Here is a 14616-nt window from a genome sequence, read left to right as displayed (position 1 = left end):
AAGAAAGATTTGGAAGGTACATTTTTTAGAATCTTGCTTGGGTAAAACTGTCTTTATTCCATCTGTCTTTTTTTTTTTAAGATTTTATTTTATTTATTTGACAGAGAGAGAAATCACAAGTAGGCAGAGAGGCAGGCAGAGAGGGAGAAGCAGGCTCCCTGCTGAGCAGAGAGCCCGATGTGGGGCTCAATCCCAGGACCCTGAGATCATCACCTGAGCAGAAGGCAGAGGCTTAACCCACTGAGCCACCCAGGTGCCCCTATTCCATCTGTCTTAATTACATCTTGTCTTTACTCCATTTCATACATGATTGATAGTTTGACCGAGTGATAAATTCTGGTTGGAAATCTTTTTCCCTGAGAATTTTGAAGACATTGTTCTATTGCCTTCAAGTATTCAGTGTTGCTGTCTGAGGCTGTTTTAATTTCTAGTCCTTCGATGCAACCTTTTATTGTTATTATTGTTATTTTACCTCTTCTCGAAACTTTTGGGATTCTCTCTTTACCTCTGATTTTCTTTTTCTTTTTTTTTTTTTTAATTCTTTCTCACTGTTCTTTATTCTTTCTCATATACACACATACAAAATAGGAAAGACATGCAATTTTTTTGGCAAGTAGTTGGTTTGTTTTGAATGAGAAATATGAAATTAAACCCAAACCCCTTGTGACCATGGCCCAATTGCCTGGCCCTGACTTCTGGCCCCTCCTTTCCTTCCCTTCTGCCCCTGACAGTAAAGCCCCTTTTTGTTTTGTTTTGTTTTTTTCTTTTAATTTAATTTTTCAGTGTTCTAATATTCATTGTTTATGCACCACACCCAGTGCTCCATGCAATACATGCCCTCCTTAATACCCACCACCAGGCTCACCCAACCCCTCTAAAACCCTGTTCGTTTCTCAGAGTCCACAGTCTTTCATAGTTCATACCTCTGATTTTCTAAATTTTTAAGGTTATGGGCTTAAATAATCTTTTCATCTTTCATTGAGCTGGGAATTCTAGTGGTCCTTTCAGTTTGGAATCTTATTTTATATCCTTCAGTTCTGGAAATTTTTCTTGTATTATTTCTACTCTTTAAAAAAAATTCTGGGGGTGCCTGGGTAGCTTAGTTGGTAGGTCTCTGCCTTCAGTTCAGGTCATGATCCCAGGGTCCTGGTTTTGAGCCCTGAGTTTGGCTTTCTGCTCATAGGGGATCCTGCTTCTACCTCTCCCTCTGCCTCCCACTTCCCCCGCTTTTGCGCTCTCTCTCTTTCTCTCTGTCAAATAAATAAAATCTTTTTTAAAAAAATCTGTTCTGGGGTGCCTGCGTGGCTCAGTGGGTTAAATCCTCTGCCTTCAGCTCAGGTCATGATTCCAGGGTCCTGGGATAGAGCCCCACATTGTACTCTCTGCTCAGCAGGGAGCCTGCTTTCCACACCACGCCCCCCCCCCCCCCCCGCCTGCCTCTCTGCCTACTTGTGATCTCTGTCTGTCAAATAAATAAATAAAATCTTAAAAAAAAATTCTGTTCTTCTGGAACTCATTGGTTAGATTTGGGACCCTCTATATTGATTATTTAATGTATATTTACTTTTCAAAATGGTTAATTTTAAGTTCATAAATCCTCCACTCCCAGTGGTATACAGGTGTTCCACTTCCTCCATATCTTCACCAACACTTAGTATTGAAGGACTTCTTTTTGCCAGTTGGCTGGATGTTAAAATAATATTTTACTGTGGTTTTAATTTGTATTACTGATTACAAATGAGGCTGAGCATCTTTTAATATGCTTATTGGCTTTCTTGGATTTCTCTTCAGCAAAGTGACTATTCAAGTATTTTATCCATTTTTCTTTCTTTTTTTATATCCATTTTTCTATTGGATTATTTGCCTTTGATTTATTGATTTATGGGTTTAATTTATGTATTTTGGATACAAATCCTTTATTGGTCTAATGTGTTACAAATATGCTCTCTCAACTTGTGATTTATATTCCTGATCTCTTAATACATATTTTGATGAACAAAAGTTATTGATTTTAGCTGTTAAGTTTATTGATTATCTATTTTCAGTTGTGCTTTTTGTGTTTTGTTTAAGAAATCCTTTCCTATCTCAAAGGTATGGCGATATTTTCTTATATTCTAAAAGGTATTTAGTTTTGTCTTTCACATTTAAGTCTGCAATCCAGTTGGAATTGATTTTTATGTATTATGAAGTGAGGGGTCCGTTAGTTGAAATTGTATTCTTTTCCCTCAGATTAGCCACAGCAGCAGTCTACATAAACAAAATCCCTTTGAGAGCTTTAATAATTCTAAAAATACATAAAGTGTTCCTGAGACCAAATAGTTTGAGAATCCCTGTTACAGAGCCATAGGAGAAATTAAAAGCTCCAATTAAAAAGTGGGCCAGAGGGGCGCCTGGGTGGCTCAGTTGGTTGAGCGTCTGCCTTTGGCTTGGGTCGTGGTCCCAGGGTCCTGGGATTGAGCCCTGCATCGGGCTCCCTGCTCGGCAGGGAGCCTGCTTCTCCCTCTCCCCCTGCCTGCTGCTCTGCCTACTTGTGCTCTCTCTCTCTCTGTGTCAAAAAAATAAATAAATAATCTTAAAAAAAAAAAAGTGGGCCAGAGATAGGCAAATTGTTTTTTTAAGTTTCCCCAGATTAGTAATGAACATGACCAAAAAAGTACATTTCCTTAATAAAGAAATGCAAATAAAAAGTAAAATACTATTTTAATTATCAAGTTGACAATTATTAAAAGTACTATAAATAGCCTTTGAAGGGCAGTTTGACAAGCTATATCAAAACCTTATTTCTTTCTGACCATTTCTTGAAGTATGTCCTATAGAAATCGCTAAAAACGTTTCTGGGGGCGCTTGAGTGGCTCATTCGTTAAGCATCTGCCTTCTGCTTGGTCCTGGGATCAAGCCCCACGTCGGGCTCCCTGTTTGGTGGGAAACCTGCTTCTCCCTCTCCCACTCCCCCTGTTTGTGTGCCCTCTCTCACTGCCTCTCTCTCTCTCTCTCTGTCAAATAAATAAATAAGAAATCTTTTTTAAAAATATGTTTTTGATGTTTTAAGTTCAATATATTCATCCTTTTTTATTAACTTGAAAATTCATAAATTACCTAAAATCCAAATGATTGTGAAAAGAAACTTCTAGTGGAGGAAAAACATTTGATAATGTGTTTTCTTGCCTCTAATTCTTCCAGAGTAGTGGATTCCTTAGAGTACTTTGATGGCCGCCTATTGTTTAATTGTATATAACCATCATTAATCTGGCCGAAACTACCCTTCCCTTAGGTAGTTTGTCCTGTGAATGTCAAATAATAACCAATTATCATAGAGCATATTGAGTAATTGGTGGGTTTGTTCTTCCACCAAAAATATTTATAGGTTTTAGCTTTTAAAAATAATTCTGGAGCACAGCAAGATAAAAAAGGGAAAAATTGGCCTAGATAATACAGAAGATAGCAGATGAACAGGGTTGATTTCACTTTGGGCACTTTGCCCAGGACACTTTTAATAGAACATATAGTTACTCTAGGGATCCTGAGTCTGTGGTTATGTCAGGCTTACACATTTATTCTTTAAAAGGAAAAATTGCAGGTTATTGGACTCTAGGTACATTGGTATGACTTAAATTTTTAAACTATTCCTGTAATCCAGCCACTGATAATTTGCTGTGTGTGGGCTGGATTTGTTACTATTAAAACTAGGTTAATCATGGGTAGAAAAATATTTTGAACTTCCTTCTATGAAAACACAGTAGCTTCTTCATTTCTTTCAAAGTTTTAGTCAAGTTTTAAAAGATGTCTAAACTAGGAATTAGATGGTTATTTTTTTTTAAAGATTTTATTTATTTATTTGACAGACAGAGATCACAAGTAGACAGAGAGGCAGGCAGAGAGAGAGAGGGAAGCAGGCTCCCTGATGAGCAGAGAGCCCGATGCGGGACTCGATCCCAGGACCCTGAGATCATGACCTGAGCCGAAGGCAGCGGCTTAACCCACTGAGCCACCCAGGCGCCCCTAGATGGTTATTTTTATGGGAAGAATTTTTAATCTTACTATTGTTGAGGACTTTTTACTGAAAAATCAATCAAGTCTTTAAGGAAAAAAAATCTCCTACTAAATCTTATTTTATTTTATTTATTTATTTATTTTTTTTAAGAATTGTTTTTAAGGTTTTATTTATTCATTTAACAGAGAGGGAGAGTACAAGCAGGGAGAGCAGCAGGCAGAGTGGGAGGGAGAAGCAGGCTCTCTGCTGAGTCAGGAGCCAGATGTGGGACTCGATCCCAGGACCCTGGGATCATGACCTGAGCCGAAAGCAGCTGCTTAACAAACTGAGCCATCCAGGAGTCCCTCCTACTAAATTTTAGAAATGCTGTGCTCCCTATTTACTACCTTACAATTTAGAATTATTGGCCTTATGGTTAGCCTTAAAAATTAGAAGGAAAAATAGCAACATGGTAGTAGAACTTGCACTGGAATAGTGGCTTTGAGTGAATTTTTCCTGTTTTCCAAAATTTCAGTTATATGTTAATTACCTTATTATTATTATTTAGAGGGGGAGGGACAGAGGGATAGTGAGAGAGAAAATCTTTTTTTTTTAAAGATGTTGTTTATTTATTTGACACAGAGAGAGACAGAGAGAGAGGGAACACAAGTGAGGGGAGTGGGAGAGGGCATAGCAGGCTTCCCACTGAGCAGGGAGCCCGATGTGGGGCTTGATCCCAGGACCCTGGGATCATGACCTGAGCCGAAGGCAGATGCTAAATGACTGAGCCACTCAGGCACCCCTGAGAGAGAAAATCTTAAGCTGTCTCCACGCCCAGCACAGAGCCTGTCATGGCGCTTGAACTCATGACCCTGAGATCATGAACTTAGCTAAAATCAGGAGTTGGTCACTTAACCTATTGAGCCATCCAGACTCCCCTCCAAGGTATTTCTTTGAGCATCTTAGCCTTTTTAATACCCAGTCCTTTTAAAGGCTAACTTGAGAAGAGTTATAAATTATTTTATAAATAATAAAAGTAATGGGGTGTCTGGGTGGCTTAGTTCGTTAAAGCATCTGACTCTTGATTTTGTCTCAGGTCATGATTTTGGGGTCATGAGATCAAGCCCCACATCAGGTTCCATGCTCAGCACAGAGTCTGTTTGAGACTCTTTCTCCCTCTCCCTCCTTCTTTTATCCTTCCCCTGCTCACACTTTCTCTCTCTAAAATAAATAAATAAAATCTTTAAAAATAAAAATTTCAAAAAAATTACCTTGTATTAGGTAAAATGGAAACTTTATTTGTTTTGAAGTAATGTGCTTAAAAATGATAGGCCAGGGGGGCACCTGGGTGGCTCAGTGGGTTCAAGCCCCTGCCTTCATCTCAGGTCATGATCTCAGGGTCCTGGGATTGAGCTCCACATCAGGCTCTCTGCTTAGTGGGGAGCCCGCTTCCTCCTCTCTCTGCCTGCCTTTCTGCCTACTTGTAATCTCTGTCAAAAAAATAAATAAATAAATAGAATCTTTAAAAAAAATAATAATAATAATAAGCCAGGGGAGCCTGGGTGGCTCAGTGGGTTAAAGCCTCTGCCTTCGGCTCAGGTCATGATCCCAGGGTCCTGGGATCAAGCCTCACGTCGGGCTCTCTGTTCAGCAGGAAGCCTGCTTCCTCCTCTCTCTCTCTCTGCCTGCTTGTGATCTCTGCCTGTCAAATAAATAAATAAAATCTTTTAAAAAAATAATAGGTCAAATCCTTACTTGGAAATGTTCTTTATAATGTAGTTAATAAAAGGAAAAGCAGGAAGAAAAATTATTTAATGTAGTTTTTAAAAATCTGAAAATTACTAGTACAATGATACATAAGAGGAAGGATTTTTTTTTTAAAGTATTATGTTCTGTTTCAGAAATACCATAAAATTTCTCACATTTGCTTCTGGCATTTGCTTCTTCTATCAAGCAATACTTTTAATGAGCCAGGATCTTTACACCTTCTGTTTCCTCTACCTGGAATGTTATTCTTTGCCACTTCCTCCTTCCTCCAACACACTCTTACTTCTTCAGTCTTGGCTTATACGTAATTATTTTGAGAAGCTTGCCATAATCCACCTCCTCTAAATCCCAAAACCCACCTTTCCTGCCTTCCTCCCAACCCAGGTTAAACTCCTATTATTTATTCTCAGGAACATTTTACTTCTTCATAATGTTCACCATCATTGTAAACATCAGTTCAGTGTTTGTTTTTGCCACTATTTCCTTAAGCTTGGTGAGGACAAGTCTCCTGAGTATCTTGTTTAGAGTTGTATTTTCTGTGTCTGGCACAGTGCCTAGTACATAATAGTTAGTAAGTACTGTTTATCGAATGAATACCTTTGATTCCTATTCATTTTATATGCTTTTCCAGACTATAGTTGGTATTGGTTAATAGTGGGGTCTTTCCATTAGAGTAGTTATAACTTTTTTTTTTAAGATTTTATTTATTTATTTGACTGACAAAGATCACAAGTAGGCAGAGAGGCAGGCAGAGAGAGAGGAAGGAAAGCAGGCTCCCTGCTGAGCAGAGAGCCCAATGCGGGGCTCAATCCCAGGACCCCGGGATCATGACCTGAGCCGAAGGCAGAGGCCTTAACCCACTGAACCACTCAGGCGCCCCTAGAGTAGTTTTAACTTTATATCATTAGTTGGTAAATAGCTGAATTAAGCAACTGTAAGCTCCCACTAATTTAGAATATTCTTAGCTTTTTAAGGTTTGGGATGAGTTTCATCCCAATGTCTCAGATGCTTCTTAGTGCATATAGTCACAGTACATTTCTTAAATGATAACTAATAGCTTCAAGTGTTAACTGTTCTGGTTGGCTGTATTACTCTCAGTAGAAGCAGTGCTACCAAAATAGTACAATATGTAAAAGATATCACGATAAGATCACAGCCAGAGTTGGTTTCCTTTTTCTTTTTCTCTTCCTCCTTCTCTTCCTTCTCCTCCTCCTTCTTTAACCTTTTTACTTTTATAGGGTTGAATTTCTGCTTTTTTATTTTATTTTATTTTATTTTAAAGATTTATTTATTTATTTGACAGACAGAGATCACAAGTAGGCAGAGAGGCAGGCAGAGAGAGAGAGGAGGAAGCAGGCTCCCCGCTGATCAGAGAGCCCGATGCAGGGCTTGATCCCAGGATCCTGAGATCTTGACCTGAGCCGAAGGCAGAGGCTTTAACCCACTGAGCCACCCAGGCACCCCGAGTTTCTGCTTTTTTAAATCCTTATTTGTAAAGCCCAAAACAAATAGCTTTTAAGTTAGGATTTACAATATTTAGATGGGTCCAAAAATTTAAATCTACACAAAATATTTTAATTGAGCAGTTAGTCTTTCCAAATTTTCTAATGAAACTAAGTTGTTATTATATACTTGTGATACCCAATTTGGACAGGAGGCGATAAAATTTTTCTTATACATTGAGGTTCTATATATTTGGCAATGACTTTTCTATTCATCAGGTTATATGTTGTATTCTTTACAGTTCAAACGATATGTCAGTAAACTTCGAAGCAAGAGTACAGTTTTCAAAAAGAAGCATCAAATAATAGCTGAATTTAAAGCTGAATTCGGTCTCTTGCAGAGGACAGAAGAACTTCTTAAACAACGTCATGAGAATATTCAACATCAGCTGGTAATACAGTATTATCTTGGGGTGCTAGAAATATAAATGCCAAGGGGTTTATGGGTTACAGGTGTATACTGAGGTCATTGTTTTTACTGAAAATACCATAAAATTATTAATGTTCTCTGATTAATTCCAGAGATATCATATAAGCTTATGTATTTATTTACTTATTTTAAAGATTTTATTTTAGAGAGAGAGAGCGCACATCTGCATGGGCAGGGGTGGGGCAGAGGGAGAGGGCAAGAATCTCAAGCAGACTCTGTACTGAGCGCAGAACCTGATGTGGGGCTTGATCTCATGACCCTGAGATGACCTGAGCCAAAACCAAGAGTCAGATGCTTAACAAAGTGAGCCACACAGCTGCACCCTGATTCGTGTATTTTTTAATGTAGCTGTAAACACTAACTTTTTCATGTGTGCTGACTTTGGGGTAACTGATAGAAGTTGAATTCTAAGTAGATTTTTCTTTGGTTAGCTAAATAATATGAGAAAAAGTATCATACCAAGAGAGTGACTATAAAATATTTTTATCATGGCCTGCTGGGCAGAAATTTCTAAGCAACTACTTCCGTGGAGTTCTGAAAAGAATTATCTAGGAAAGGTACCATATGGAAGATTGACTGCAGGCTTATTCCTTATGTATTTGTGCCTTAGTTGTCAGGAAAGAGTTAAGCCCAGAATAGTCCCTCTGACAGCAAAATCTCATCGTGGACATCATCAGTTCCTTAGAATTTTCTTGAATTGGATTTTTGTTCCTTTCACCCACGGGGAAATTATTTCATCAGGATGCTGGTTTACCAGCTATCATCAGTATGGTGGATATGAATGAAGTTTCAACCAGTTGTGGTTAAGCTGGCATATGAACTTTCTGTCTCATGCTGTTGAATATTGTTTGCTTCTAGGGAACTTAAGATAGAAAATTCACTGTGCATAATGGTACTACTTTCAAAATTGATAGGTTGTAATTGTGTTCTTCTTGGTCACCTCAAAAACATTTTCAGCTTCCACTGCCCTTCAGCCATAGGAAATTAGGGTTTCTTTAAAGCTCCTAAGAAGGTTCTCTGACCTTATCACTTTGCTTTAAATTAATGGTTCATATATTTGAGGCTGTCATTTTATCTCTTCAACTATGCATGGAGCATAGCAATAGCCACCCCAATTCCATTGTCCCTTTAGTTATTATTTCTGCATACTTTCCAAATACCAGCAACTTGTACCAACTAGTGCATCCGTGTGACAGTTCAAGAAACGGACACCAAGATGGGATTAGATGTACCAAAGCTTTGCTGGAAGAAATACTGTGAAAGATAAAAGGAAGGGAACAAGAGGAGGCAGGGAAAACCATTCAGGCCCTACTGCAGGACTGACAACTATGAAGGGAGAGAAAAAGAAGGAGGTTTGTGTAGGAAGAGCCTCAGACTGCAGCACAGTTTTAGGAAAGTTTTGGTGAGGATGAGGGGGAGTTCCTGAGCCAGTCATCCGCTAGAGGAGTCCCCTGTCAGGCAGAAACAGGCCAGCACTAGTACTATTGCCATGCTCAGTCATGCTAGGAGCAACCTGGGGGAAGCGTAGGCTTAGTAGGAACACGACTCTGGATCCAGAGGGGCGGCAGTTACGCCTGTCAGTCAAGTCCATTTCAGTGGGGTCTCCCAAAGGAGATCTGAGCTCCCAAAGGAGTCCATTCTCATGACTGCTACAGTCACCCTCTGCTTATACTCTGCCTCAGTTCACTGCAAGTCTTAGCAATGGCGCTGCTACAACATGCATGGGACTAGCTATATTCACCCCATCACCAGTGATGGGCCCTTCGGTTCCATTCATTCAGTGAGAAATCCCACTCTAGAAGCCCATTTTTATGGTTCGGTCAGGTTCTCTGAAAGCAGAACCTGAAACAAGAATTCTTACTGCTCTCCACATGATTAAGTCAGAGAGTGCTTTTAGGAGAAAGGAAGTGAAGGAATCAGAATGAAGCAGTGAGGAAAAGTGGATTCATCTGGAGTCCAGTTTCAGTCTGATCCCTGAGGAACTCTGGAATGCAAATTGCATCATACAGTTAGTCTCATCTTTAGGCAAGAAAATCACCTTTTTGTACCCCACGGTCAGTCAGTTGTATGCTGTCGACCCTTTCTATCTTTCTATCTTCCAAGAGGTGGTGTGATAGAGTTCCTATTCAGCCAAGAAATTTATTTATCTGATAAATTCATCTGGGTGTCAGTTTCTATTATCCGTCTTTTTTTCTCTTGATTTTCAGACATGTTACTTTGCTTACCTAGTACCTTTTTATTGAATGCCAGGCTCTGAAAACACTTCCTTCCTTAAAAGAACATTTGGCGTTTTTTTTCTCAGAGATCATCTTGATCCAGTTTTGCTAAAGCTGGTATTTTTCTCTTATTCCTAAGATGCAGCCCTCATACCTGGGGCAGAACCTCTACTCCCAGGAAATAGTCCTTACGCCTAGCACCTAGCTCTTACTCTTAGGTTATGATCCTTACTCCTTAGGAGTAGCCTTTCTGGGGTTTCAGCTGGTAGTCTGGAAAAACACAGTTTGACTAGTCTTGAATTCCTACCTCTGTCTCCCTAGTACTATGAGATACTAAAATCTTTGCCTAGTTTTTTAGTCACCCATGTACTGATTTCCACTTGGTTGCTAGGAGTCTTACCCTCTTATGCACAACTTAGAGTTTGGTAATCCTCAAAGAGGAAATTGCATTTAGAATTTTGGGCTAATACTCTATAGTTCCCTCTACTCCTTTCTTAGGAGTCTCAATTTTATTGGCAGCCCCAAATTCCAACTCTTCTTCCATTCTCTCTCTCTTTTTCTTTCTTTCCTTTTGGTTCTTCCATCCTGTTTTGAACCCTGTCCAATCAGGTCGTAGTCTTTTTCCTACTTGGCCTATTGGCAGTGTTTGACATAGTTATCACTCCCTCATCCTTGTTCTTCTCCCTTACTAGCGCTCCTATATTCCTACTCTGGGGCTGATTTCTTCTCATCTAAGATCTAAAAATTGGAGTTCCTGGGCATAGCCGTTAGATCTCTTTTCTTCTTTCACTCCCTTGGTTATCTTATCCTGTCTCATGGATTTAAAGACCTTCTTTATGAAGACCGTTCCCAACTGTGTATCTCTAGCTTAGATTTCTCCTCAAATTCCAGTCTTATATGTATAACATCTTGACCTCTTACTGAGTATCTACTGGACATTTCAAATTTTTTAAATGTCCAAAACTAGATTTCTGATCTTCATTACTCCCTCAAACCTGGCCTTACAGAGTCTTTCTCATTTCAACAAACAGCAGCTCCATCCTCTCCGTTCTATAGGCCAGACACTTTAGTCATCCTTTACCCCTCAGTATTCCTCACACCCTACCTACATCTAATCTGTCTTAATATTTTGTTGGCTCTACCTTAAAACAGACCACTTTTCATTACCTCTACCACCACCATCTGACTCATGCTACCATTATCTGTAAACTGAATTATTTGAGTAGTCTTCTAACTGGCTTCCTTCATCCCTCTATCGTTTGATCTCAGCACAGATGTTAAAGTGGCCATTTAAAAATTCCTTTACTCTGAACCACCCAACAAACCTCCCATCTCATTTAAAATAAGCCTAAGCTCTTTCATTGGCCTAAAAATAAAGTAACCATATAATTTATCATCTAAAGTAGGACACTTTTGAAAATGCAAAGGACAGTAGACATTAACTGAGACTGTTCCAGCAAACCATCTGACTCCTACATGATCCCTACCCCCCCCAACCTCAATCTCACTCCATTTTCAGCTCCCCCAGTCTCTTAGCTATTTCTTGGAAAGGACATGTCTTTTGTACTTGCTGAGCCCCTGGATATCTGTAGGACTTGCTCCCTAACTTCATTCGGGCTTTGCTCAGATGTCATCTCAGAAAGACCTTTCCTGACCACCCTGTTATTTAAGATTTCCAACCCCACTCTCACCTCACACTCTATGTATTCTATTTGTCTACAGATTTCTTGTTTACTCTCACTAGAAGTAAGGTCTGTGAGGGAAGACTTTTTTTTTACCCTGTTTTGTTCACTGCTGTGTATCTGGTGCTTTAAACTATGCTCAGCACACTTAGGTATATAGTAAACATTGGATAGGTGAGTGAATGCAAATATATTGATCACTTGAGAATTCATTCAGTCACCAAATATTTATTGAGTCCTAAAATTAGAAATACTATGCACCCAAGGATACCAAAGTAAAATTTAACGCAAGTTTATAACATATAAAGATATGTAATTATTGTCAATAAAAATTATTATTTATAATTCTAAACTAATTTTACTTATAATTTTATTATTATACATTAAATCTGTACACTTCTTACAGAATTGTCAAGGTTTTGTCACCCATTTTGTGGACCCCATTTTTTACACCTCTTTTTATTCTTTACTTTTAGCAAACTATTGAAGAGAAAAAGGGTATATCTGGGTATAGTTACACCCAGGAAGAGCTAGAACGGGTATCTGCACTGAAGACTGAGGTTGATGAGATGAAAGGCCGAACACTCGACGACATGTCTGAAATGGTGATTACGCTTGATTTTTTTCTTTCTTTTCTTTTCTTTTTTTTTTTTTAAGACTTACTTATTTATCTATTTGCTAGAGAGAGAGAGAGAGAGCGCACAAGCAGGGGGAGCAGCAGGCAGAGCAGGGAGAGGAAGAAGCAGGCTCCCCACCGAGCAAGAAGCCCGACACAGGACATGATCCCAGAACCCTGGGATCATGACCTGAGCCGAAGGCAGATGCTTAACCCACTGAGCCACCCAGGTGCCCTGATTTCACTTTTTTTTTTTTTTATAGTTTTAAAAAATTATATAGCTAGAGGCAGATGTTTTTGTGTTTTGTTTTCAGTGAAACACTCAAATTTTCATTTCTGCACATTGTTTATTTTATATTCTTTCATCTTTCTTTAGCAACACTTCTGAATGTTTCCATTCTAGGAAGTTGCTCAACTTGTCATAATTTATGCATTTTGCAGGGCTTTTTTTCCAAGGAAACATGATGGGTTTTTAAATACCCTATAGAATTATGTATTGAAATGGCTGCCTTATCTTTGCGGTTTTTTTTCCCCCAAAGATTTTATTTATTTATTTGACAGACAGAGATCACAAGCAGGCAGAGAGGCAGGCAGGGAGAGGAAGGGAAGCAGACCCCCAGCTGAGCAGAGAGCCCGATGCAGGGCTCAATCCCAGGACCCTGAGATCATGACCTGAGCCGAAGGCAGAGGCTTTAACCCACTGAGCCACCCAGGTGCCCCGATCTTTGTGGTTTTTTGAAGTGTAAGTTACAGAACGTTAAAGAAATATTTAAGATAAAAAATAAGTTTTCCCAAATAATACTGCCCTAAGTAATAAAATTGCTTCATTTTTGTGTGTGTCCTTAGTATCTTTCCATATTTGGAGCTGCTGTTCAGCCTGAATGCACTGATACAGCTTCATCAGACGTTAAAATGTTGGAATCTTTCCTTCCTGGGACGCCTGGGTGGCTCAGTTGGTTGGACGACTGCCTTCGGCTCAGGTCATGAGCCTGGAGTCCCGGGATCGAGTCCCACATCGGGCTCCCAGCTCCATGGGGAGTCTGCTTCTCCCTCTGACCTTCTCCTTGCTCATGCTCTCTCTCACTCTCTCTCTCTCAAATAAATAAATAAAAATCTTTAAAAAAAAAAAAGAAGAAGAAATCTTTCCTTCCTTATTGATAAATAGCTGCTGCCCCAGCCTCTCAGAGGACCCACTTCCACCTATTTTTTCCACATTGGCCACTTGCCCAGAACCCTCTGGATCTTACTACAACCTGACTCCTAAAAAGCAGAGGACATCAAGACCCCATTAGTCTCTATGGCTGGTGTCCATTTTGATAGGTCATTACTTAAATCCTTTGGGTTATTATGTATTTTTGAATATCACTTCATCATATTACTTATATACTGTATAATCTATATAATTACATATTTTTAATAGTACAACATGATTGTATTATTGTAAGGGCAACTTTCTAATTTTTTTTCATCATTCAATGTTCGATTGCAAATATGGTTTGCCATCTTAATAACTGACCTTTTGAATAGTTAAATGCTATCCCATCTTACTGAAATGACATTTACTAAATCATTTCCCCATTGTTTGGTTTTGAAGTAATTTTCAGTTTTACTCTTTTATGTAACACTTTAATATATTTATGCATGTAGTATTTTTGTTATTTTGAATTCTTTTTTTAGATCATGTATTTTGTTTAAATGACAGGTAAAAAAACTGAATTCACTGGTATCTGAAAAGAAGTCAGCTCTAGCCCCAGTTATAAAAGAACTACGACAGTTGCGTCAGCAATGTCAAGTAAGTGTATTTGATTTGCAATACTGTTACCATCTTGTCTTGTTCAGATGCACTAGTTAGATTTCTGAATATTTTACTTGTGTAATTTATAGAAAGCAAATTATTATTATTATTATTATTATATGATTCCACAAAAAAGAGTAATAATGTAACCTATGAAGTTTTTTGATTAATTTATGCTGTTTGTTTTGTCAAATTATTGGGGAAAAGAGGAGAAGAAGGAGTTTAAGTTGAAATCACAAGTGCAGCTAGATTAGATTTTTGCTTTAATTCTGATATATGTCAGAGCTATAAATATGAAGTCACATTCTTCTGTGGCCAGGTAAAAACTCAGAGTCTGCCAATGAGTGGTGAAAAGTTAACTTTAGATTAATGGACTTGCTTTGCTGGGGAGCAGGGCCAGGGGCAAACTACTAAAGCTTGTGATAAGTGATGAAATACCATTGCTTGGAAGCTGATTCTAACCACCGCTTTGAAGCCAAACTGTTAGTTAGAAGGTAAATGCCCTCCACAAATCCAGATCAGATGGCCTCCGCCATCTAACTGACATTAGCAGTTGTCACTTTATCGCTCTCCATGTAGTAATTTTAGGTTTGAATGTGGGTTGTACTGCATGCGCCTGAGTATGGAACTATAAAATT

The 14616-nt window shown here is 38.8% G+C and overlaps 1 protein-coding gene across 5 annotated transcripts in view; it reads left to right on the top strand.

Moving 5' to 3' along the window:
• IFT81 (intraflagellar transport 81) overlaps positions 1–14616 on the top strand; it is a 219413-nt gene that overhangs the window by 147471 nt on the left and 57326 nt on the right. For all 5 annotated transcript variants that reach the window (XM_032876326.1, XM_032876324.1, XM_032876323.1 and 2 more), the window contains 3 exons: positions 7482–7631; positions 12044–12172; positions 13886–13975. In XM_032876326.1, coding sequence (XP_032732217.1) covers positions 7482–7631; positions 12044–12172; positions 13886–13975 — 369 coding nt within the window. The remainder of the gene's footprint in view (positions 1–7481; positions 7632–12043; positions 12173–13885; positions 13976–14616) is intronic.

The sequence above is a fragment of the Lontra canadensis genome, unplaced genomic scaffold, assembly GCF_010015895.1.
Source record: "Lontra canadensis isolate GAN:19392208 unplaced genomic scaffold, GSC_riverotter_1.0 scaffold58, whole genome shotgun sequence".
NCBI lineage: Eukaryota > Metazoa > Chordata > Mammalia > Carnivora > Mustelidae > Lontra > Lontra canadensis.
The sequence above is the reverse complement of the archived record's forward strand: the minus strand, read 5'-3'. Positions and strand labels throughout refer to the sequence as shown.